At 45.4% G+C, this 27,038-nt stretch overlaps 1 protein-coding gene across 1 annotated transcript; it reads left to right on the top strand.

Annotated features, from left to right (window-relative positions):
- Positions 1 to 358: 358 nt before the first annotated feature.
- LOC121562103 lies at positions 359 to 26,382 on the top strand. The gene is made up of 6 exons (XM_045212570.1): positions 359 to 676; positions 1,450 to 2,996; positions 22,423 to 22,542; positions 22,705 to 22,841; positions 24,583 to 24,650; positions 24,777 to 26,382. Exons 2-6 carry the CDS (start codon positions 1,704 to 1,706, stop codon positions 24,827 to 24,829), a joined length of 1,671 nt encoding a protein of 556 aa, XP_045068505.1. The 5' UTR covers positions 359 to 676; positions 1,450 to 1,703; the 3' UTR covers positions 24,830 to 26,382.
- Positions 26,383 to 27,038: the final 656 nt, after the last annotated feature.

Here is a 27,038-nt window from a genome sequence, read left to right as displayed (position 1 = left end):
CTTTTAAAAACGTTTTTACATTATAAAGGGCTTGACATTAATTAATGATTTTTTACTTGGTCTGTAACACCATGGGCCAAATAGGTGACTGTAAATTGCATTGTATTGTGTTGTATGATGCAAGAAACTACTTTACAAAATAAAATTAATTATTATTACCATACAGAGAATTAGACAATGTAAGCTACCCCTTTGCTGACCTATACTTATCTATAAATGGGCTAATAACTCGCTAACTAGCAAAGAATATCAACAAATGTGCACACGCGCGGCTCTGCGCTCTGATCTGAACTGAACTGTTCTGAATGACGTGTTCATGTGCACGTGTAACTGACAGGATCGTTCATGGACAGGAGAGGGCGAGCATGCGGAGAGAGGGAGGGCGCGATAGAGAGAGATGCTGGGGGAGTTACCAGCGGAGAGACACGGTGGAGAAATGGAGCGTACTTTTTGGTGATTGAGGGGGACCTACCGTGCCTCCCGCGGCAGAAGCGGTAGTTCCCGCCCCAGGACAAGCATCTGTTCCCAAATTTAACCCCGGGTGGTGGGACATATCTGGATATTTATTGGCTAAACATAAAGAAAATCGTCTGGAACATCAGCAAGACAATCCCGGAAATAACAGACGTACCCTCAGCCGGTCACGTAGGCTTCTGGAGCTTTGCGTTACATATAGGTAAGTGTACAATCAGCTGACATTTAGAGGGCTATATTTTGCCCGGGCTACTATTATTATGTACTTTGTTGAATTTATTTCAAAGTCATAGCAAAACTCACTCCAAAATAATCCAGTATAGGCTATTTGTATCTTGGAAGGAATACAAACACTTGTAGGTTATAATTCTAAATTATAGGCTATGCATACTGGCTAAACTGTAAGTAATGCGAATGAATAACAAGTTGGAGTGGCATGTGTTCTTCAGAGTAGCTGCTCTCACAGTGTGTTTACCCCTGCTTCGCGAAGTGGGGAATTATTCTTGCATATATCCGTATTATGACTTTAATGTGTTGATATTGCCTGAAATATATTTCATAAAAATGAAGACGCTTTACACAACCCCTTTTGTAAACTACCCTTGCTTTGATATTTTAGGTTTGAACTGCTGTAACAAATCAATTACTATTTAACTACCCGAGCCAATATAGCCCAATGTCTGAATATAATATATTATTAGAATATAATATAATAATATTTAAAGCAATTTCGACATATTTGAAGTTTGTCAATAAAATGTAGGCGACGCTACATAAGATATTAGGCCTACAATTAAATTAGCAATTTACAGGTTTCTTAATGTAAGGAATATGAATAACCTAGGGTGAAAATTAGGCTGCTTTATGTTTAGTTTGAGTATTTCGTCCCAAGCCTGTAGGCGATACGATTAGCCTACTTATTGTAGGCTATAACCGTAATCACAGTCAAGTAATTATTGTATCATTTTGTTTTAGAAACATCTCAAGCTTTTGAATATCAGAAAACATTTCAATAGAAGACAAATGTCGAACCATTTCAAGAAAAAACACGAATGAAAGAAAAACGGAGACAAGGAGACTTTTTAATATGAAACTTTCCAAAGCTGTGGCACCGCTCCTCTCTCGCAGCCTCGGCAGTTGTACTGCACACTCGCTCTCGCACAGTGGCTCTCGTAAAAAATGAGGCAAGGACGTGGGCTACGTGCACATCCAGCACTAGACGAGATGAAATGGAGAGCTTGGAACACACGGACCTTTTAAATCCAAGCTCTTCCCACGGACACCACAGTTTTTCAGCCTCGCATGAGAGAGTGACAAACGGTGAACACATATTCGGAGCTGCTGAGCTTCACCCTTTCCAGACCAACATGGGACTAAATGGACTAAATGGACTAAATAGATACTGCCCGGGCACGGCGCCGGTTGGGATAGCCACGGCCGCGGAGTTACTGTCAGGTCTGGCTTCCAAAGCAAGCTCTTCCGGAATCACGGTTTTAAAGAAGCAGCCGAATACTGGGCTGCCATTCTATAACGGCGGGATCGTGTCTCAGTCCGCAACCATTGAGGGCAGCCACAGTGGGGTTTTGGCGCAAACTCCCAATGGTTGTCCTCCGCAAGTGAAGGGGGTGGGGGAGGCACCGAATGGCCTTGCGCAACCCCTCGGCAACAGAGCACGCGTCGTGGAGAACGGGGACAGAACACAACATGAGAAATGCGCTCTTCTAGTGAAGAGGGCCAATGGTGACCCACGGGTCAAACAGCTGCACCATCAGAAGCGGAGAGGCGGGGAGAACCTGGACATGGGTTCAGAGACGCCCAAAGGGTGTGGCTTGTCAACAGGGTCAGGTTTAGGATCTCTTGGTATGATGGCCTACGGACCAGGAGAGTCGATAACCCCGGACTGCAAACGGAGACTAGTGGCGGAGAGCGACGTTCACAAAACGGAGCCCTCCAAACCAGGCAAGGCGGTCCCGGTTGCTGCTAACGGCGACAACAGCATCAACAATAACCATAGCTACCACAAACACAGCGCCACCCCTCATCCCCCTTTGCCAGCCCCTCACAACAACAAGCTGCACCACAATGTTCACAAGGTGGCGCTGCTGAGCCCCGGGGCCATTCCAGACCAGATGTCCCCAGTAGAGGCCAACAGGATCCCGTCTCTACAGTTACAGGCCGGGGCGGGCTGGTCGGCGGAGCGTATCGCCCAGCAGTTCATCGTGCCCTGTATGAAATCCTATGGTATCTGTGTGAAGGACAGTTTCCTGGGGCCACGGCTGGGTGAGTCGGTGATGGGCGAGGTGGAGAGTCTGAACCGCAGCGGGAAGTTCCGCGGGGGTCAGCTGGTCAGCCAGAGGAGCATCCCTTCGCGGAGTATCCGTGGAGACCAGATCGCCTGGGTGGAGGGGCACGAGCCGGGGTGCGAGGGCATCGCCACGCTGATGGCACACATCGACGAGGCCGTGATGCACAGCGCTGCCAACGGGCAGCTGGGGGACTGTGTCATCAACGGGCGCACCAAGGTGAGTGAACAAGGGGAGGGTGGGGGGAGGACCGAGGTAGAGGTGGTGGGTTTGGGGACAGGAAAGGATGGCGTCATCAATGGGAGCACCAAGATGAGGGGAGATGGGGGAGAAGCTAGGGAAGAGAGAAATAGAGAATTGTGGAAGGGAACAGTGTGAGCTGGGGACTCAATGTCATCAATGGTCATATCGTGCTGAGAGGAGGATGAGGGGTGAGGAGGGGAGGCTGACTGAAATAGAAAGGATTAGTACCAACATCAACGTTGATATAATTATACGCTATAGATAGGGGGTGATTAGCTGTGGAGTCCCATTTTTATGAAATAATCTATTGTGATGTTGAGCTGGCACTATCATATCACTGATAAAGGGTGGGTACCTAATCCCGTCTGTTCCGCTCCCTGTCTGATTCAATGTGATAGGGCCACACCCCCAGGTAAGTGAGGCCATAGCTGTCTTGTATGCCCCTGACTTCTCCCATGCCACTGTGTGTGCCAGTATGCCACTATTGTCATGCCACTGTTTATGCCAATGTTCTCATACCGCTGGCAGCAAGACAACCTTCTGGAGCTATCTGGTCTGAGATCAGTGTTTCATTAGCTTTGAAGACAACTCTTTCAATCTATATCTCTCACCGTACACAAACAAGGCATTCTTGTGGCTGGTTTGGTAAGAGTGTGTGTGTGTTTGTTTGGTTAGTTGGTGTCTGTTTGGATGGCTGTGTATGTTTGACTGTTTGCTTGCCTAGCCTATTGTAGCTATTTGTATGGCTATGTATGTATGTATGTATGCGTTTGTTTGGATCGTTTCCGTCTTTGTGTGTTTGAGAATATGATTGTTACAAGCTTAGACAATAGCCAGACATGACCAACATGGTTGTGGTCAATTCGAATTGAAGTCAGTCAATTCAGGAAGTAAAGAAACAACCAAAAAAGACAAAAGGAAACGTTTGAAATTAATAGTTTCTCCTTTTAGGTTTGTTGAGAATTCACTGAAAATAAAAAGCCCCTTTCAATCATTGAATTGGAATTTCAGTTTACTTCCTGAATTGACTGACTTCAATTCGAATTGACTCCAACCCTGATGACCAAAGAGCGGTAGTTGATTTTGCCCCATCCCTGCTAGCCCGTACAGAGCCTAGTTGGCTGCAGTGCTGTAAGCTGTCAGTGACCTTGCTTAGTGACGCAGGTCTGGATATTTGAGCCAGGTTATGTCACGGTCCTACATTGGGCTCACCCACTCTCACTGCATTCCCCCAGGTTTCCACCCCACCCTGAAGCAGTTTCTCAGCCCACTCAGCCCTCTCCCAAAGCAGGGTTCAGACCTATCTAGACCTTGGTTCAACTAGAATAGAGCATGGTTTGAGTCCTGCATAGGCCGCAATACATTATTCTGAAAGTCGCTTTGATATAATCTGCTACGTAGTGACTATGTTGTATTAACATATTATCTCAGTTGTTCACTACTGCACCATAACCCCAGGGTCTGCCTCTTATCAGTGGTGTTAGCCATTGCAGAACTGTCTAGACTCTGTTACGCCACATTGAGCTTAATGATGAGCTTGGAGGGTACTATGGTGTTGAATGCTGAGCTATAGTCAATGAACAGCATTCTTACATAGGTATTCATCTTGTCCAGATGGGATAGGGCAGTGTGCAGAGTGATGGCGATTGCATCGTCTGTGGATCTATTGGGGCGGTAAGCAAATTGAAGTGGGTGACAGGTAAGGTGGAGGTGATATGATCCTTGACTAGTCTCTCAAAGCACTTCATGATGACAGAGGTGAGTGCTACGGGGCGATAGTTGTTTAGTTCAGTTACCTTTTGCTTTCTTGTGTACAGGAACAATGGTGGCCATCTTGAAGCATGTGGGGACAGCAGACTGGGATAGGGAGAGATTGAATATGCCCGTAAACACACCAGCCAGCTGGTCTGCGCATGCTCTGAGGACGCAGCTAGGGATGCAGTCTGGGCAGCAGCCTTGCGAGTGTTAACACGTTTAAATGTTTTACTCATGTCGGCCACGGAGAAGGAGAGCCCACAGTCCTTGGTAGCGGGTCGCGTTGGTGGCACTGTGTTATCCTCAAAGCAGGCGAAGAAGGTGTTTAGCTTGTCCAGAAGCAAGACATCGTTCTCGGCTACGTGGCTGGTTTTCCTCTTGTAATCCGTGATTGTCTGTAGACCCTGACACATACGTCTCGTGTCTGAGCCGTTGAACTGCGACTCCACTTTGTCCCTATACTGACGTTTTGCCTGTTTGATTGCCTTGTGGAGGGAATAACGACACTGTTTTTATTCTGCCATATTCCCAGTCAACTTGCCATGGTTAAATGCGGTAGTTCGCGCTTTCAGTTTTGCGCGAATGCTGCCATCTATCCACGGTTTCTGGTTAGGGTAGGTTTTAATAGTCACAGTGGGTACGACATCTCCCATACACTTCCTGATAAACTCAGTTACCGTATCAGTGTATTCGTCTAAATTATTTTCGCAAGCTACCCGGAACATATCCCAGTCCGCGTGATCAAAACAATCCTGAAGCATGGATTCCGATTGGTCAGACCAGCGTTGGATAGTCCTTAGCACGGGTACTTCCTGTTTGAGTTCCTGCCTATAGCAAAATGGAGTCGTGGTCAGATTTGCCGAAAGGAGGGCGGGGAAGGGCCTTGTAAGCATAACGGAAGTTTGAATAACAGTGGTCCAGTGTTTTACGGTCGATATGTTGATAGAACTTCGGCAGCCTAGTCCTCAAATTTGCTTTGTTAAAATCCCCAGCTACAATAAATGCAGCCGCAGGATATGTGGTTTCCAGTATGCATGAAGTCCAGTGAAGTTCTTTGAGGGCCATCGTGGTATCGGCTTGAGGGGGGATATATACGGCCGTGGCTATAACAGAGGAAAATTCTCTTGGGAGATGATACGGTCAGCATTTGATTATGAGGTATTCTAGGTTGGGTGAACAAAAGGACCTGAGTTTCTGTATGTTACTACAATTACACCATGAGTCATTAATCATGAAACACACACCTCCGTCCTTCTGCTTCCCGGAGAGATATTTATTCCTGTCTGCGCAATGAACAGAGAACCCCTCTGGCTGGACCGATTTCATTATCAAACCACAGCTATGAGGTGACCCAGTCGGAGAAGTAAAGAGATGCACCTTGCCCCTACAGTGACGTACTTTGTGTGATACCCAGACACCATGTGTTTGAACAAAGACGTCACTCTCCCAGACATCAGCGCTTTGCTCCTCTGTCATGGAACTGACTATTCTGCTTCTAGGTCAAAGGTTATGCTTGCTCTGCTCAATGAGTGTGGCAGGCAGCTGATGGGAAATGGGTTAGTTGAGCCACAAGCCAATGTCACTGCCCCTATGTTCCATACCCAACTCCCCTCCTCTAGCCTTGGCATAGTATGCCATCTTGAACAGAAAGAATGTCCTTGCTGTCTGTTAAATAGTGTAGTGGAAGTTGATAGAACAGTAGCAATGAGTCAGGTATGAATTGAGGGGGTGGGAGTGGGCGAGGCAAAGTTTAGAGAAACAGAAAGGGAGGGAGGTGTGCTGCTAAATTACAAGGTCATTGTACCAGCAGTTCTATGCTCTCTACTCTTTTTTTTTTTTTTAAGGTACAATATGCAGAAATAGTTTGTGACAAAACAAGCAATATACTGTATAGTGTGGAGCATCATTGTACCATCTAAACCGCTGTGAAGTATATTTTCAATAACCCAGAATATTGTATTTTCAGCTGTTTGAAGCTGGTGTACAAAACCGAAAGTAAAAGAAGCAGAAACTAAACTTAAGAAAGGGAAGCATAGAAATAGCGCACATAGAACATATCTACCACTTCTTTCAATGAGAATGACAGATCTATAACTCACATTTCTATGTGAATTTAGTCAGGTCTCCTAAACAGTTATATATTGTAGATTTAATACTTTTTATTTATTGGTTTTTAAATCACAACAAAATCACAACAAAAGCTATATACATTTACCCCCACCCCCAACCTGAAACTTGCTTTCCCTTTCCTATGTCGATCTGTACGTAGCTCCGATCTGTAATAGCCTACTGTCTATATGGTTCAGTAAATACTATGTCCCCCACTATGGTTTCTCATTATTGTTGTCTATTCTTTCCCTTGTCCTTCTTTCTCGTTGTTCCCTCTTTCCCCCCCCCCCTTCTCTCTTTCTGACCTCTCTCCCACTCCCTTTCTCCTGCGTCTTATCAGCCCCACTCTAGCTTGTCTGCCAAACTATTTCCCCTCCGTTTCCTTGGTAACAGGGCCATACAGAGCGTAGCACTGCAGTGTGTGTGTGTGTGTGTGTGCCCAGAATAATGCCAGCGTAGCACCAGCTAGAGCTAAACCCAATGCACCCTCGGCAAACACAAATCAACTCTAGCTGTCTCCAAGCACAACACAGCAGCGGCAGTATATCACAAGAAAAGAGGCAGAGAAAGAGTGGTGGAGAGAGAGTAGGAGATGTGGAAAAGAGAAGGAAGAGGACGATATATTAGGTAGGGGGAGATGGATGTGGTTTCGGAGGAGGAGTGAGATGAGAGGTGGTATAGAGGGATAGGCAGCGCGCGATGCAGCAGCCGTATCATAATGAGTGTCTGGTGCAGCGTGCCCTCAGATGCCCCTCCCAGAGAGCCAGCCGTGCTGCTGCACACAGGAGCAGCCAGGGACACGCTAGCAACTAGCATTTCGCCTAGCACACACACACACGATGCAGGATCAAGCTAGCTGCTAAGACAAAGAGATATCTAAAACAAATGATGAGAGCATCATATAGGCTTTAAGGTACTGAGAGGATCACACTGCTCTCACTTCCTGACCTTACCCATTCAGTTTACAGAAGGCTGAATGATAATGTAACCATTGCACTTGAATGCAAAATAGTTTTAAAGAGAATTCACTTTTCTCTGGGTGGCCTCCAATGGGATTTTAGTGCTTGTTGTTTGTCCAGGGAGAGTAGGCTTTGGAAGGGCCTGGTTCTTGTGATCTCATCTTGTTTTGGAGCATTGTACAGCAGGGGTTAAGGACTCATACTGACTCTGAGAGCAGTCTGGACTGCGGTTTGGTGTCCTATGCTAAACATTCACACATCTCTACTTATGCACACATGCCCACCCACCCACCCACCTTACAAGTGATTCTCACATACAGAGCGCACTGGCCAATTGCACTCGATCTTGGGTTTGACATTCAGTGTGTCACTGTTTGTGTCGCAGTGTGTGAATGCCTGTGTGTTTACATTGTGTTTGTTTGCGCGTGTGTGTGGTCTCAGATGTTGCTGACAGTAGGCTGGCTTGGTTGCGTTTGTATACAGAGTCACTCTGGTGGGTAGTGTGATGTTCTGATTTACAGGGCAGGGGAGACATTTACATTTTAGTCATTTAGCAGACGCTCTCATCCAGAGTGACTTACAGTTAGTGAGTGCATACATTTTCATACAGGCCCCCCGTGGGAAACGAACCCACAACCCTGGCATTGCAAGCGCCATGCTCTACCAACTCAGTGTATGAACATTAAATAGGGAGTGTACATAGTATAAAGGACTGCTTTGTCAGGTTACTGGAAATGGGGGAGCGCGCGCAGACACACACACACACACACACACACACACACACACACACACACACACACACCCACACCCTCAGCCCTGTGGTTAGTGTGACTCAGGCAAGATGGGGTCCATCACCAGGCATGACTCATAAAGGCTGATCCGTTTTTTCTGCTTGATACTTGACACTCAGCGGCAGCAGAGGGAAAGTGATCAGAGTTGATTTTAGTATGGAAACTGTGAGAAGATGGATATAAGATTAGAGAGGAAATATAATTTGATTTAGGCTAATGGTTGAATATCCAATAAAGTTTATATCACTAGAAATAAACCTGTAACAGTGCACTCCTATTTTTCCCCCAATAATTCACAGACAGGCATGGCGCATTACTTCATGAACTTATGTCAGTGTCAGCTCAGCTGGTTAGTCAGGCCCGAGACAGACAGCTTACTGCAGGTCCACAGAGAGCCATAGAACCTAATGAGGCTCCGTCTGTCCTTAGCTCAGCCTTACTGACTCATCAGGAAATACACAGGCCAGCTGAGCGCACAGAGTTCACCTCAGTCCAACACATTCATCACTGTCTGATTGGCACAGAATTTGCCAGCATAGCACAGCTCACCTCAGCCCAGTCCAGTATAACCCACACAGGCCCACTTCAGCTAAGCTCAGCCTGGCAAATCCCCAGCCCATCCCAGCCCAGTATACACCAACCTATCCCAGTGCTAGCTAGTTAGCCTAGCACTACCCTGATGCCCTCCCCTCTCTCCTGTCTGTCTGTGTGTCTGTCTCGTCAGCATCAGGCCCTGTATTTGTTCAGCCTTGTCTCCCTCCTACCTCTGTCCTCCATGCCTCTTATCTGCTGGCAGTATGCTATACCTGCGTGCTCGGCCCTTTATTTTCCTCCTTTCCAGGAACCGCCTATTCTCTCTCTCTCTGGCCTTCATCTTGGCAGGCAGGCATGCGGGCAGAGACATGAGACAGGAGGCAACGCTGTTAGGGATTAATGCTGGTGCCAGTGGTGCCCATTAGATTGGCATGGAGATGCTGAGAGATTGAAGAGAGATTGAAGAAGGCTAATATGATTGCAACACGTCGGGTCACGCTGTTGTCATGCTGTTTGACTGACTCGGGGCTGGGAGCAACAGGAGAGGTGAGCGACTGGGATGCTGTTTTGACTGGGATGCCGGCAGCGGCTTTTGAGACTGACTCTCACAGTTCTGGTTGACTACTGGCTTAGAACTGAACTAGCTCTGGTTTAGAACTGTCTCATCTCTATGTGAACGCTGGTGTATAATAGCTTTGTTTTCAGCTTTGTGTGTGTGTGTGTGTGTGTGTGTGTGCATCCACGTATGTGTGTGTGTGTGTGTGTGTGTGCGTGTGTGTGTGTGTGTATGTCCTCCAGGCTAGGGCTGTGCTGTGGCACGGTACATGTTAATTGTGGCCAAGAAAGACCACTTATAAAATACTACACACTAATACATACAGTGGGCTGCAATCTTCAACACCAGGGTCAGTGCAAGCGTCAAACATATTTTGGCTGTATATCTACCTCTATAGTGCTTTTCCCTTTTGTTCCGTAGACATTTTTGTGAGGGTAATGAGTGAGGTTAGAGGATGCGACTATTAGCGACTAAAACATTCTGGAAGCCCGCTGGAAGCGCTTGACAACATATAAATGTTCACCATCATTTATCTGTGCCCTGACACTGATTGCTTAGCAACAGAGCAGTGTGAATGGAGACTGTGTGATTTCCATCTCAATCCCAGATAAAGAGCTCTGCCACAGTGAAAGTCAGGTGCAAGGCAAAAAGGTCATTCTTTCCCAGAATGCAACACCACCACCCATGGTGCTGATGACATCACATCTCCCAGAAGCAGCCTGGCCCACTGTAAGCCTCACCCCCCCCACCAACACACACACAAAAACAATACATAAGATTAGAGTAACCAATACATAAGATTGAGTGTTCTTAAAAAACTACTGTACTGTTAATACTGTACATGTTCCCTTGCCAAATCCTTAATAAAGTCTTACATACAGTCCATGTCCTGTGTGTTATATACAACAATGTTATCAGTTGAATTATGTAGCCACGTTCTACAGCCCCAGTACAGTCAATCACATCTGGATTACAGTAATGTGTCTGTCCTCTGACTCCTGGAGGGACTTCAGATGAGCTCTGGCCCTGGTGTGTGTGTGTGTGTGTGTGGGTAAAGACCAGCGGCCTGGGGCTGGAGCTGGAGTCAGAGGTTAATGAACACACACAGCATGTGAGTGTCGCGCGGTAATGAGGCGAGACAATGGTGGCCGGCAGGCTTGCCAGAGAGTCACACAGACAGAAGGGAACACTTGTACTTTGGCCTGTATCATTCTTCCATAATGAGACTGAACCTGATTTGATGGTTTGACTACAAATGGGCGTATTTGGGTGACATTTTGGTTTCCTGTCACTGTTCTATGTCGAATATGATTATTGAGGTGTGTATTTGACAGCGCTGCTTTTCACCAGTCAGTATGCAAGGCTGACCGGCACTGTAATGGATTCAGTGGATTTGAACATGAAGGACTTTGTCGTCACTTTGTATTGAAGCTTCTGGGCTTGCCACTTCAGGGGTGACACTGAATGATACTATGTTCTCTCCCTGCTCACTCCTCACGGCTTGCTGATAACGGAGCCAATACCTGTGTAGCCTAGCTGGAGTGAAAGAGGGACTCAGCCCTCTGCTCTTCACCAGTGTTTACTCCTCCCCCTAGTACTCTGTGATGGGCTGGGAGAGGGGAGGACAGAGAAAGGAGAAGGAGCTATGGAGGGACAGAGGAGAGGGAAGGGAAAGACCGAGAGAAAAGAAGAAGAGATCATTACATCATTATTAAGAGAAGAAGGGAAGACTAGGTGAAAGAGAAAGGAGAGTGGAAGAGTGAGAAAAGAGAGTGGAAGAGTGAGAAAAGACAGTGGAAGAGTGAGAAAAGACAGTGGAAGAGTGAGAAAAGACAGTGGGAGAGTGAGAAAAGAGAGGCAGAGGAAGAGAGAAAGGGCAGAGTAAAACGAAGGTTGTTGTTTAGAGTCGGTGAGGGGATGAGGTGTACTCTACTCTCTAGGGTCTGATAAATACTGACCTGTATACACACACACACACACACACACACACAGTCTTGTACAGCTAACCTTGTGGGGACACACAATTCAGTCCCATTGAAAATCCTATTCTCCCTAACCTGTACTCTTACCCTAACCCTAACCTTAACCCAAAAACCTAACCTTAACCCTAAACCTAACCATAAAACGAACCCTAGCTCCTAACCCTTAATGTAATTCTAACCCTAACACTAATTCTAACCTTAACCCTAAACCCCCTAGAAATAGCATTTGACCTCGTGGGGACTAACAAAATGTCCCCAGTTAGTCACATTTTTGTTATTCTGGTCCCCACAAGAATAGTTAAACACGTCCACACACACACACACCCAACCTGACCCAAACAATTTCCCCAGCAGAGATACAATGGCTAGGGGCCCGGAACGTAATTCCATTTTTATGCACTTCTCTATGCATATTCTGACCTTGAATTTAAGCATGAGAATAGCGTGCTATTCACCTGCTATTCATTCTGGGTGGAGATTGAATAAATGAAGGTGTGGCAGAGGTGTGTCTATAGATACGCCGTATTCTGACCTTGGTGTGTTTCTGTTTCTGTAGAGTTGACTAAGACTTGGGGGAAGTTCCATTGACACAGATTAAGACTAGACCTGGACTAAAAAGCAAGCTCAATGGAGAATCTTTTGAAAATGCTAGTTAGTCCAGGATTAGGCTTAATCTGTGTCCGGGAAACCACCCCTTGGTGTTCTAGAGGTTTTGGATCAGAGCCTTTGTTACGCAGTATTATTATTAGGATTAGTATTGAGCAAGGTCATGCATCATATGGCTACGTTTACACAGGCAGCCCAATTCTGACCTTTTTTCCACTAATGAGTCTTTTGACCAATCACATCAGATCTTTTTCAGAGCTGATCTGATTGGTCAAAAGAGCAATTAGTGAAAAAAAGATCGGAATTGGGCTGCCTGTGTAAACGCAGGCTATGTGATACGTGGTGTTAGTGACCTTTTCACATAGTTGCGTGCAGTGGAGGAATCTGTACTCCCAGCCCGTTCAGACACACACATCCTTAGAGAAGCACATGGGCTAGTCTTTAACACAGCCTTGCCTAGCAGGGGAAATGCCAGCCAGAGACCATTGTTACTCTATTGATACTCAGGGGACTGTCTCCAGTCCAGTACAGTGCAGGTGAGGTTGAAACATTAGCTGAGTAGTTACATGCTCACTGTCCTATCCTCCACAGGACCAGCTAGTTAGAGCTTTGGAGTACCGTCTTGTGAAGACGATAGCCCATTTCTTTCTCCATAATACATTTCTTAGAACAGTCAGAGTTCATAGTAATGTGTGACCCGTAATACAGGTTAGAATTGTAGTGGGCCTACACAAGTGTTTAAGAGACAGAGAAATCATTGGGACATTGACTGTCTCTATACAGAATCATGTGACTGTGAGTGAGTACAGTAACCTATATGGTGCCCCATGGAGTGGAATTTCATCCCCACGAACACCAGTGAAGGGGATAAGTAACCGTACACACAGCAGAGCCATACCACTTCTACTGCTCACCGCCTAAAGCCTCTTACCTGATTGGTGGGTAAAAGGTTCCACCCACTGATGATATGGTACAGGCTCAGTGGAATGGGGTTGGCAACAGTCTTGTACAGCTAACCTTGTGGGGACAAACAATTCAGTCCCATTGAAAATCCTATTTTCCCTAACCCCTAAACCTAACCTGTACTCTTACCCTAACCTAAACCCAAAAACCTAACCTTAACCCTAAACCTAACCCTAAAACTAACCCTAGCTCCTAATGCTTAACGTCATTCTAACACTCATTTTAACCTTAACCCTAAACCCCCTAGAAATTGCATTTGACCTCGTGGGGACTAACAAAATGTCCCCAATTGGTGACATTTTTGTTCTTCTGGTTGCTACAAGAATAGTTAAACACGTCTACACACACACACACACACACACACACCCAACCTGACCCAAACAATTTCCCCAGCAGAGATACAAAGGCTAGGGGCCCGGAACGTAATTCCATTTTTATGCACTTCTCTATGCATATTCTGACCTTGAATTTAAGCATGAGAATAGCGTGCTATTCACCTGCTATTCATTTTGGGTGGAGATTGAATAAATGAAGGTGTGGCGGAGGTGTGTCTATAGATACGCCGTATTCTGACCTTTGTGTGTTTCTGTTTCTGTAGAGCTGACTAAGACTTGGGGGAAGTTCCAGGGACACAGATTAAGACTAGACCAAGCTCAATGGAGAATCTTTTGAAAATGCTAGTTAGTCCAGGATTAGGCTTAATCTGTGTCCGGGAAACCACCCCTTGGTGTTCTAGAGGTTTTGGATCAGAGCCTTTGTTACGCAGTATTATTATTAGGATTAGTATTGAGCAAGGTCATGCATCATATGGCTACGTTTACACAGGCAGCCCAATTCTGACCTTTTTTCCACTAATGAGTCTTTTGACCAATCACATCAGATCTTTTTCAGAGCTGATCTGATTGGTCAAAAGAGCAATTAGTGAAAAAAAGATCGGAATTGGGCTGCCTGTGTAAACGCAGCCTATGTGATACGTGGTGTTAGTGACCTTTTCACATAGTTGCGTGCAGTGGAGGAATGTGTACTCCCAGCCCATTCAGACACACACATCCTTAGAGAAGCACATGGGCTAGTCTTTAACACAGCCTTGCCTAGCAGGGGAAATGCCAGCCAGGGACCATTGTTACTCTATTGATACTCAGGGGACTGTCTCCAGTCCAGTACAGTACAGGTGAGGTTGAAACATTAGCTGAGTAGTTACATGCTCACTGTCCTGTCCTCCACAGGACCAGCTAGTTAGAGCTTTGGAGTACCGTCTTGTGAAGACGATAGCCCATTTCTTTCTCCATAATACATTTCTTAGAACAGTCAGAGTTCATAGTAATGTGTGTCCCATAATGCAGGTTAGAATTGTAGTGGGCCTACACAAGTGTTTAAGAGACAGAGAAATCATTGGGACATTGACTGTCTCTATACAGAATCATGTGACTGTGAGTGAGTACAGTAACCTATATGGTGCCCCATGGAGTGGAATTTCATCCCCACAAACACCAGTGAAGGGGTTAAGTAACCGTACACACAGCAGAGCCATACCACTTCTACTGCTCACCGCCTAAAGCCTCTTACCTGAAAAGGGGCCACGACACAAAACCCTTGTTACAGAACAACCGTCAAGTTAGTAGCCAAACAAAACCCTAACCCCCCCATGTAGTCCTACAATGACAGGTTAAATGGAAGCCCCAAAGTTGGTTACAGGGAGGCCCTTACTCTCTCTATCTCTCTGCCACCTTGCTTCACTCACCTGGTGCTATCTCAGAGCCCATATGTAGGGTAAACAGTGCTTGGTCCCTGGTGAGGAGGATGGAAGTGTCCCAGCTCCCAAGACCAGGCTATTTCTCTGCCTGCCAACCTACCTCCCAATGCAGTAGTGTTCCAGTTGCCTCAGGGGGGAGGGAGGGAGTGTCTGGATTGGGGTTTTATAACATGTCTTAAAGGTGAACTGCCCCTTCTGATTTGGCTTAGTTTTTTTGCTTGCTCCTCAAGAAATGCTGGCGGCCATGACAGAAGCCAAACGTGAGTGGCTTGGGGGTGTGGTTTGATGTGGGTGTTTCTTGGGTGTGTCCTTGCCACCACCAAAACACACCATAGAGTACCACAGTAGGAGTCATAATACCCATAAAACCTAGCGGTCAAACAGGGAAATGGTTCCAATTGTTTGTCCACCATTCATTTTTCCCATAGGAGATTTTAGAAACACTTAAAATAAGGGCTGTGTTTTGTGTAGGCTTATCCTGGTGTGACGATTTGATAACCGTGTAAATCTCTCTCGGACAAGGTGACTTTTATCAATATATTCGCCTGTATTTACCCCCCCCAAAATGAAATGCTAATTAGCTGCTAATGTGGCTATCATAAAGAACTGCAAATGCCATGATGATCTTGACGAGACTGCCGAATTGAGGCAAAGGTAAGAATCTCTAGATTAACCCTAACCCTAATGTTAGCTAATGTAGCAATTAATAAATTGGCAACATTTATTTAAATTGACAATTCTGTGAACTGTCTTTGTTGTGGAAAATTATCACTATACTTTATTAAAAATCAATGTTCTTCCAGAGTTTTTGTAAAATTAAGATAGACTTTATTACACAGAGTAACGTGAGCCGAGATGGTCTGCAGAGCACCTCCCCTCTCTCTCTCCACTCCCCGTCTATATAGTCACATTCACATACCTCCTAGCTCAAAGTCCCTCCCTCTTGGGTTCCCCTACCATTATCTTCAGTTTCCCTCTCTCTACCACTCCGCCCACTTCCTTAGTGTAACCGGTGTGAAATGGCTAGCTAGTTAGCGGTGCGCGCTAGTAACATTTCAATCGGTGACGTCACTCGCTCTGAGACCTTGAAGTAGTTGTTTCCCTTGCTCTGCAAGGGCCGCGGCTTTTGTGGAGCGACGGGTAACGGTGCTTCGAGGGTGACTGTTGTCGATGTGTGCAGAGGGTCCCTGGTTCGAGCCCAGGTAGGGGCGAGGAGAGGGACGGAAGCAACACTGTTACATTGATGCTGTTGACCCGGATCACTGGTTGCTGCGGAAAAGGAGGAGGTCAAAAGGGGGGTGAGTGTAACCGGTGTGAAATGGCTAGCTAGTTAGCGGTGCGCGCTAGTAACATTTCAATCGGTGACGTCACTCGCTCTGAGACCTTGAAGTAGTTGTTTCCCTTGCTCTGCAAGGGCCGCGGCTTTTGTGGAGCGACGGGTAACGGTGCTTCGAGGGTGACTGTTGTCGATGTGTGCAGAGGGTCCCTGGTTCAAGCCCAGGTAGGGGCGAGGAGAGGGACGGAAGCAACACTGTTACATTAGTCTATGATAGCGGCTAAATTTGACTGTCATTCAGTTTAGAAACAATATTATTACAATCACACACTTGTCATGCAAAAACAATAATGTTCAGTTTTAAACTCCGGCTCACCCTGGCTTGACCTGAAGATTGATTCTTGGACATGACAGGTCCACACTCAATCTCTCAAACGTACACAAAACCCCACTCCTCTCTTCCCTCCTGTCATGCTGTAATTACTCATGATTAGTCTAAACTCTTTTCAACTCTGGCGCACTCTTTGTACTTTGTTTGAGGAGAGCTGCATTAGGCAACAGTCTGGTTTCAGTCTCTGATAAGGTAGGACAGCCCTGGATTAGGTAAGAGCGAGCAATTCGACCCTAGGTCAGATCCCCACTTCTCACACACACACAGTGAAATGAACCAATTAAGTTATTGCCTAGCAACAGAGAATTCGAACTATATGTTTGTGATTAACTCCATTTTATCTCATAGTCCACTAAAAAATCCCCATCATCTTGTGCGTTTTAAATTGACACTACCTGTTAGCAAAAGTGTCAGCTAGAGATGACGTGCAGGAGCTTGCAGGGATTTGTAGTTTTGCATGATGTCTACTTTTATGCTAATTTGCATTTTCGATTCTGAGAGTAAATAGAGACGAATATACTGATAAAAGTCACCTTGTCCGAGAGAGATTTACATGGTTAACAAAACATCACGCCAGGATAAGCCTACACGAAACACAGACCTTAATTTAAGTGTTTCTAAAATCCCCTATGGGAAAAATGAATGGTGGAAAAACGATTGGAACCATTTCCCTGTTTGACCGCCAGGTTTTATGGGTATTATGACACCTCCACTGTGGGGCTCTATTCTGTCAGAAACTTGCCTGCAGCTGTTTCCCCCCACTCAATCACAACAAACAAATCTCCTGCAGGTTGAGTTCAATAACTACATAAGATATTCTGAACTGTGTTTTGATAATTTTCAAATGTAGTAACAGGTCCATGTAGAACAGTGGTCGCCAACCTTTTCTGAGTCAAGATCACTTTCGCAGTCAAAAAGCAAGCCAAGATCTACCGCTCTGACTTATTTAAACATTAATTTAACATTAACCTAATAAAAACAGTTCTGTAGGAATTAGATTTGTGCAGTAGGCTTAATACACTGCTCAAAAAAATTAAGGGAACACTTAAACAACACAATGTAACTCCAAGTCAATCACACTTCTGTGAAATCAAACTGTCCACTTAGGAAGCAACACTGATTGACAATAAATGTCACATGCTGTTGTGCAGATGGAATAGACAACAGGTGGAAATTATAGGCAATTAGCAAGACACCCCCAATAAAGGAGTGGTTCTGCAGGTGGTGACCACAGACCACTTCTCAGTTCCTATGCTTCTTGGCTGATGTTTTGGTCACTTTTGAATGCTGGCGGTTCTTTCACTCTAGTGGTAGCATGAGACGGAGTCTACAACCCACACAAGTGGCTCAGGTAGTGCAGCTCATCCAGGATGGCACATCAATGCGAGCTGTGGCAAGAAGGTTTGCTGTGTCTGTCAGCGTAGTGTCCAGAGCATGGAGGCGCTACCAGGAGACAGGCCAGTATTTCAGGAGACGTGGAGGAGGCCGTAGGAGGGCAACAACCCAGCAGCAGGACTGCTACCTCCGCCTTTGTGCAAGGAGGAGCAGGAGGAGCACTGCCAGAGCCCTGCAAAATGACCTCCAGCAGGCCACAAATGTGCATGTGTCTGCTCAAACGGTCAGAAACAGACTCCATGAGGGTGGTATGAGGGCCCGACGTCCACAGGTGGGGGGTTGTGCTTACAGCCCAACACCGTGCAGGGACGTTTGGCATTTGCCAGAGAACACTAAGATTGGCAAATTCGCCACTGGCGCCCTGTGCTCTTCACAGATGAAAGCAGGTTTACACTGAGCACATGTGACAGACGTGACAGAGTCTGGAGACGCCGTGGAGAACGTTCTGCTGCCTGCAACATCCTCCAGCATGACCGGTTTGGCGGTGGGTCAGTCATGGTGTGGGGTGGCATTTCTTTGGGGGGCCGCACAGCCCTCCATGTGCTCGCCAGAGGTAGCCTGACTGCCATTAGGTACCGAGATGAGATCCTCAGACCCCTTGTGAGACCATATGCTGGTGCGGTTGGCCCTGGGTTCCTCCTAATGCAAGACAATGCTAGACCTCATGTGGCTGGAGTGTGTCAGCAGTTCCTGCAAGAGGAAGGCATTGATGCTATGGACTGGCCCGCCCATTCCCCAGACCTGAATCCAATTGAGCACATCTGGGACATCATGTCTCGCTCCATCCACCAACGCCACGTTGCACCACAGACAGTCCAGGAGTTGGCGGATCCTTTAGTCCAGGTCTGGGAGGAGATCCCTCAGGAGACCATCCGCCACCTCATCAGGAGCATGCCCAGGCGTTGTAGGGAGGTCATACAGGCACGTGGAGGCCACACACACTACTGAGCCTCATTTTGACTTGTTTTAAGGACATTACATCAAAGTTGGATCAGCCTGTAGTGTGGTTTTCCACTTTAATTTTGAGTGTGACTCCAAATCCAGACCTCCATGGGTTGATACATTTGATTTCCATTGATAATTTTTGTGTGATTTTGTTGTCAGCACATTCAACTATGTAAAGAAAAAAGTATTTAATAAGATTATTTCATTCATTCAGATCTAGGATGTGTTATTTTAGTGTTCCCTTTATTTTTTTGAGCAGTGTACATTATCACAGCATATTGGCTATATGCCTGCCGATATTGTTCTTCTCAGATTATATTATATTATTATATTATATTTCAAAACTCGAGCTTTGATAATAAAATTGATCAGTTGGTGTAGCACTTGCGAGGCACAGCTGAGCATAAATTGAAATAATTTGCTAAAATTTGCTTTTTTATTTTACTAGACTGATGGTACCTGCATCTGATGGTCATGGTGCTTTCAAGACAACTGGGAACTCTGGGAAAAAATGAGGTCAAATCATGACATCAGTGATCTTCAGGTCAGAAAGTCAGAGCTCTAGAAAAGATGCCTGAGTTTCCGACTTGAAATTCCGTGTTGGATGACCGTTCAAACCATTTGAAGTTGCACTGAATTCGGAAGTAGGAGATCTCATCTGCCTCATGCACAAATTCATGTTTTTCCTATGACCACAGAAAGTGAAATATTCCTTGCTATTAAAATAGACACATTGAGCTAATAATAATAATAATAATAATAATAACGCAGGGCTATCTATACACTTGGCTACTCATTTCATTGCAGCTGCAGCGTTAGTGGAAGTAGGGAGAAGCTCGTTTTATGTTTTGTAATAGTGTTGAATAAAAACAGTGTTGACAGTGCTGAATAAAAACTTAGACATGAACTCACTCATAAAAACAGCAGCTCTTTGCTGTATTCTTTGGCAGTCTCTCTCTGGTCATGGTTTTAAAGTCATGAAATCTCACGTAGGCTAGTAACAAACTTTGCTGGGGTCGCGGAAGCTGTTGGCACGGTGATGTAGGCTATCCGATTGGCCAGCGCAGTAGGCACACTCGATTTAGCCACAGATCTCCCGGTCCGCAGGGTAGGCAGAGCATGTCTTTTCAGACAAATGAAATGGTTCCAAATGGAAACACTTTGCCTATCCAGTGCGCAGGGCTTCTGAATCAAGTGCACCAACCGCCAACAGCGCAACACGAATACAAAAAAAGTAGCGCAAGCCGTTGTTGTTGGCTTTTCTACAGAAATGTTAGTGATCGACTAGGAATGCTTTGAAGATCGACCGGTTTGTGACCACTGATGTAGAATAAACAGTCCTTTACATAATACCATAGAAGCAGAGTTCTGCTAATACTGTATAAAAATGTGCACCTTTCATCTTTCATTGTCATTCCCAGTTGATACAGATACTGTGCCAATCAGCATTGTGTCTGGTGGTAATGGGGCTACCTTGGCAAACATGTCATAGTGGTCATACCGTCCTGTGTGGAGTCCCGTATATAACAGGAATAGACAGGGTTTCTTCCTCCCCATATTGACTGATACCATTCAATTCAATAATAAAAAAAGACAATACATAAAAATGGTCTAGTAAAATGTTAATACTGAGTGCCAGGTCTCTCTCCATTCAGAGACATCAGTATCAAGCCCATCTGTCAGTCTGGACTTCATCACATCATCTTGCAAGTTTCCATTTGCTGGCTCCATACATGTTTCTGTGAACACATACACACATAGTCACTGTTCAGTTAGGCCTCATGATGGCATGTGCTGTTCATTTGAGTCAAGGGAGACTGGCAACAATGGAGGGGGTGTCCCAAGGGTACTTGTGTCGCATTACACACTTTTATTGTTAGGTCTTGCCTGACAAGCTGTGAAAATAGCAAGTGAACAGTGAATGAAATTATCATTGCAATCATATTGCTGGACGTTATGAAACCCAACTTTGCTCCTTCCGGGACCCGTTCATGACCAGGGGATCAGTCTGGAACCCAACTGTGCACTTTGTCTAACAGAAAAACAGGGTCAACAATTGTCATCATCCCTCAATTATAAACATTATGGAAGCTAATTCTAAGCTTTACATATGTAGACTGACTGACTGCAGATTGGATTAGATTCAGACCGGTGACACTGTTACACTATGCAACCAGCTGTGACATGTTTTGCCATGGCCCTGGGTTGGTTTAAGTTTGTTGCTGCTAGTTAGTACACTGTTGTAGTCAGACATGAGTTAGCTAGTTAGTACAAACATAGCTGAATCCAATATTAATTTGTGCCCTAGACATGGGTTGCACTTCAGAGGCTAATGTGACTGTTTAGTCTAAATTACACTAACTTAGAGTGGCATGGAAATATGATGGCATTGCTTAAGTAGGTAAATAAGTAGGAAACAATTTTGCCATAAGATGTCAACAAATGTACTTTAGAGAGATGGCAATGTTGCCATTACTGTTAGCAAAGTTAATCAAAAATAGCTAGCTAGCAATGCTAATGTTAGCTAGCTAGAATACGGTGGTCGCTTCAATCTTAGTTAGCTGGCTTAAGTTATACTGCATCTAAAGTCAATCTGGCGACATCACAATCATGATGATCGCAATCATGATGTTACCGTGTTTCCAAGCCAAATCTGAGTTTTATTGAGGTAGGTTAACGTTAGCTAGCTAGTTAGGTAGCTAGCTAGCTAAAGTCAGCTAGCTAGCTAAAGTCAGCTATGCTAGCGATGATGGTGATAATGATGATCAAAATATACATAACCAGATACATAACCAGCAGTCTATTGTATAGCTGCCATTATACTCACCACCACTGAGAACCAACGAACTCCAACCACCTATTCTGCATGATATAGGGTCCTTTGGCAGGGCATGCAAACCATAGTTGTTGGCTGTACATCCTGCTGGAAACATCCTGTACATCCTGCTGGTCAATATGTATAGGGCTTTTCGGTCTCAAACGGCCGTGATCCTTTGAACGCGTTGGTTGGGGGGGCGATGTAACGACCGAGCCCCATTCAATAAAGGGAAGCGAAGTGGGCGGAGGGGCAATTTGCACTGTGGAGCTTGGCAAAAGGGGGTGTGATTTGTTGACATAATTGTAATACAAACCCAACCTTCATTTACTCGTTGTGAAGCACTGAGATCCCAAACTCTGTTTTAGACGAGACTGACCTTATGACCAAAATGATCCTATTTACACTTTGTAGTCAATTTTGACACTAGAATAAATGTTTCTGACTCATATCTATGCCGTTTTCAAAGGGATTAGTTGTTTTTTAGGGGCATTCACTCTTTAAGGGCAGTCTGGAGAGGTTTGTGTTCTTACTGTAACCGACTGTTAAACATCCCCGTCTTCTCTCCTCAGGCTATGGTGGCTTGTTACCCAGGTAACGGCACGGGGTACATCCGTCACGTGGACAACCCTAACGGTGACGGCCGCTGCATCACCTGCATTTACTATCTCAACAAGAACTGGGATGTCAAGGTACAATAGAACATTGAGTCTCATACATCTGATATACTGTACTTTACTGTCCCACCAGATTTTCCTTGGCAACCCTCCGGCTACTCGCCAGACTCTCTAACCTCAAGGCTATGGATAAGACACTGTGCATCTAACAGGAAACCTATTTGTGCGTGTTGTCAGGTTCAAGGAGGTCTGCTGCAGATCTATCCAGAGGGGAAGAGTGTGGTGGCCAACATAGAACCGCTGTTTGACCGTCTGCTCATCTTCTGGTCCGACCGCAGGAACCCACACGAGGTTAAGCCAGCCTACGCTACACGGTGAGTGACCATACATGCAGCCACGCACACAAACACACAGGAGAGGCTATATACGGACACGCTTGGTGCCCAAATTGATGACGTATGTCGCACAGCTGAGAGTCAAGTGGAGACGAACGGATTTGTTTGTCAGTTCCGTCAGTCATCCTGATGAGCCCTTCCCAGCTAGCTAATTTATGCTTCCGTGAGAATTTGAAACTTGTCTGCCGAAGTTGTGACTTGGGAGAGTGTTCAGAATCATTCCGTTTTTAAATCGGAGTAATTGTTCGTTTTTTTGTAGAAGTTAATGCCGTAGTTGTACATTTTCTGTGAAAACCATGCTTTAGCTCTCATCCTGGCCTCATATTGGCTAAACTATCCAGCTACTTCCCTCTCCTTACTGCCAAATCCACTCGACTCTCAGCTGCGTGACATATGTCATCAATTTGCGCACCAGGCGTGCCCGTATAGCCTCTTTCCACACACACACACACAAATGCATGCTGAGATAGACTCACACTGGGGTCAGAGAGGTGATACAGTATGTACACTTACAAAGTCACTGCATGCTCACTGAGACGCAATGTATTCAATCACACACACATACACACACACAATTAAACAAACATACACATGTCCCATTGGTACTGTATATTCAAACTGAGATTTACTATGTGATGAAGTATGTAGTATGCACAAAGGCACACTTAAAGACCCACATAACCACATCCACTCACCCCCCCCACACTTCTTCTCTCTGCTGAGCCCTTATAACCTCTAATCCACTTTACCTCATTCACACACTGTACAGTACAGTATATGTTCACTAAAGGCTCCTAATGGTGTTGGGGAAGCTTTTACCTGCTCTATGAAAGGGATACTTTGGATTTGTCAGATGAACTCATGGATACCATTTTTATGTCTCTGCATCCAGTATGAAGGAAGTTAGAGGTAGTTTTCGCGAGTCAATGCTAACTAGCGTTAGCGCAATGACTGGGGGTCTATGGCATCTACTAGCATGCGCTAACGCTAGTTAGCAACTTCCTTCAAACTGCACGCATAGACATCAAAATGGTATCTGCGAGTTCATCTGACTCTGGAGAAGTAGATAAAGGGCTTCATTGCCAAAATCCCGAAGTATCCCTTTCACAAATTATAGATCCACTCATGCTGATGATCCACTGTTGAGAGAAGTATGAACTCAATCAGAACCTATTCAGACTCCTGCCTGATGTTGTGATCATGCACATGATTTTTTCATCTATGTGCTGAATCTTGGAACGCATTAGTCAGAAGTACACCACAAAAATGTGACATGTCATTAGCTTGATTCTAGTTCATTTGTTAGTCCTCTCCTCTCCTACTCTCCTCTCTGTCTGACATCTAGGGGGTGAGGTGGGGCTCAGGACAGGAAGAACGTATTTCCTGACTGGGAGCGGGTCAGGGGTGGCGAGAGGGAGGGAGGAGGGCGGTAGGGGGGCAGTCGTCGGTTCAATTGCAGCTCTCGTGCTTGAGGGAGAGAGACAGGAATAAACAACACAACCCCACTGAGAAGCCCCACAGGAGAGGCAATAACCCTCACTTAACCCTCCACTGTCCAGAAGCAGCTCAGATTTAACCCTCCACTGACCATATATAGCACAGACTTAACCCTCTCCTATTCTTTCCAATGCTGTACTATACTGTACTGAATTGGTCTGTTCTTGCTCGTGAGCTGAGAATCTCTGTTGTCAGTCTGATCAGATCATCTTGTGTGTTACAGCTATGCCATCACTGTCTGGTACTTTGATGCCAAGGAGCGGGCCGAGGCCAAAGAGAAGTACAGATTGGGTGAGTTACAGTTCTGAATGTCTGACTTACATGTAATAGCGTGCATGAAACGATTGATGCACTTTGTACAGTACATTTTTCAAAAAGTATTTCTGACTCGTCTCCTCTGCCATTTCTTGTCCATAGCAACCGGACAGAAAGGTGTTCAAGTGCCATTCACTCAAAACAACAAAACCTAAATCTCGTCCAATACCCCCGAGTGCTTCCTGGACATGCATGTGCCTACCCGCGCTGCTATTGGACATCTTATTCTGAGGGGAGACGCTGTAAACCATCAGGCCCCGCCCACTCTGGCTCTGTCAGTCATCTGAAACAGCTCTTGATTGGCTGTGAGGAGATACGGCAGCATCTGATTGGGCGGTTGAGGGAAAGAGGGCGGAGATAGAACATGGTAGAATCCGTTTTTGAATGGAGCGAGGCAGGGTCAGACTAACTCAGGTGGCATAAGAGCCGAAGGGGATGAAGATGACTCCTCTTCATCAGAGAAGTCCAAAATTCATTAGAGACAACAAACAGAATGGAAAGACTTGTTTTTCAGTTTTTGCCTTTTCAGTAATCAGTGCTGTTATAATATAATCAGAAAGCAATCTTCTCTGCTCTCGCAAACTTTCCAGCTCAGTCAGAAGATAAGGGGTAACATACAATAGTCTTTTGTCCAATCAGAAATCAGGCCTAAGGAGACAGGAGCACCCTCTGTGGGGTCGGAGGGAAACGATTGCATCCGGTTTTCAGGGGAAATGGAAAGAGAGCCTGTGACGCGACTTCTGCTTTTGGATGTTAACAAGACGACACTCCATCTTAACTCCTCCTCCACATTTACTAGATTGGTACAACAGTGCAGAAGAGAACCTCCCCCAACATGTGTTTTTCTCTCACTAGGTTCAAACAGCACAGTTAAGGAAATGTGATTGGAGGTCCTGACCATCACACACATCGTGACACATCCAGCATGTTGCCTCAGCTACATCCAGCCATCAATCAACAACGCGCCGTTAAAGAGGAAGTGACCTCACAGGAAATTGTCCTTTACATATCATACAGTAGTGTGGCATTCAGCTCTCCCAGCAGTCTTGTTGTTGGACACCCTGTTAGGGTAGCCACCTGCCACCAGTGTGCAGAGAAGACTGAAGACTTTCTTTAACACAGAGAAGCATGAAGACTCTCTTTAATAACTCAACTTTAACTAAACTAGTCAACAGAAAAAAGTGCTTTCACAGCCTCATCAATAATGTTTGTTCATGTGACACAGTGAGAAACATACTGAAGAATCGAAGGAGTGTGTAATGTCAGAAAGCAATGTAACAAGTCCAAGAGCGTGTCTTTGTTTGTGACATTTTTTGAAGAAGGCACCTACACAAAGCTCACACAGACACTTCCATGAAAACACTGGAGCCTGTGCAAGACATCGGTAGGCGGGTCGAAACAGGGTTTGCTGAATGTTATGGGGTGTATTTTGTTGATGTGTGTAGGACAGTGTATGTGTGTGTGTATATACGTGGATGCGCTTGACTTTGTGTGTCTGTTACAGACTGGGTAAGAGAGAAGTAAAAAATATCACTTTTCATAAATGCTATCTGTGAATGATAACAATGGACATTTAGAAAATGCTTTTATGCTGTGGATAATATGGTTATTGATATGCAATAGTGACTAAAACAATGAGAACAACAAATGTTGCCTAACTTTTTTATAATTTTGCAGTATTGAATTAAAACGTGTTTTTGTACAAGAAGACTTGTTTTTTGCCTTCTTGAATATGGAGTACTCCTTTCTGATTCTAGACAGTCACTGATAACACACAGAGCAGGGACCCTCACACTGTCTGGACATTCAGGGGAATTATGGATGCTATATACACACAAACTGAGGCTCTCACAGATTTCTGGCTCTCACAGACCTGTAACTTCTTCTTTAAGAGGCTCCTCTGTCCTCCACTCGTTACCTGTATTAATGGCACCTGTTTGAACTTGTTATCAGTATAAAAGACACCTGTCCACAACCTCAAACAGTCACACTCCAAACTCCACTATGGCCAAGACCAAAGAGCTGTCAAAGGACACCAGAAACAAAATTGTAGACCTGCACCAGGCTGGGAAGACTGAATCTGCAATAGGTAAGCAGCTTGGTTTGAAGAAATCAACTGTGGGAGCAATTATTAGGAAATGGAAGACATACAAGACCACTGATAATCTCCCTCGATCTGGGGCTCCACGCAAGATCTCACCCCGTGTGGTCAAAATGATTACAAGAACGGTGAGCAAAAATCCCAGAACCACACGGGGGACCTAGTGAATGACCTGCAGAGAGCTGGGACCAAAGTAACAAAGCCTACCATCAGTAACACACTACGCCGCCAGGGACTCAAATCCTGCAGTGCCAGACGTGTCC

This window comes from Coregonus clupeaformis, chromosome 5, assembly GCF_020615455.1.
Source record: "Coregonus clupeaformis isolate EN_2021a chromosome 5, ASM2061545v1, whole genome shotgun sequence".
NCBI classification, from domain to species: Eukaryota; Metazoa; Chordata; class Actinopteri; order Salmoniformes; family Salmonidae; genus Coregonus; species Coregonus clupeaformis.
The sequence above is the reverse complement of the archived record's forward strand: the minus strand, read 5'-3'. Positions and strand labels throughout refer to the sequence as shown.

Excerpts from the sequence above, each read along its gene's own strand:
- LOC121562103 (XM_045212570.1), top strand. The coding sequence starts at position 1,704 with ATGGAGAGCTTGGAACACACGGACCTTTTAAATCCAAGCTCTTCCCAC. Across the intron at positions 2,997-22,422 it reads TCATCAACGGGCGCACCAAG|GCTATGGTGGCTTGTTACCC; the intron begins GTGAGTGAACAA and ends TTCTCTCCTCAG. Across the intron at positions 22,842-24,582 it reads AAGCCAGCCTACGCTACACG|CTATGCCATCACTGTCTGGT; the intron begins GTGAGTGACCAT and ends TGTGTGTTACAG.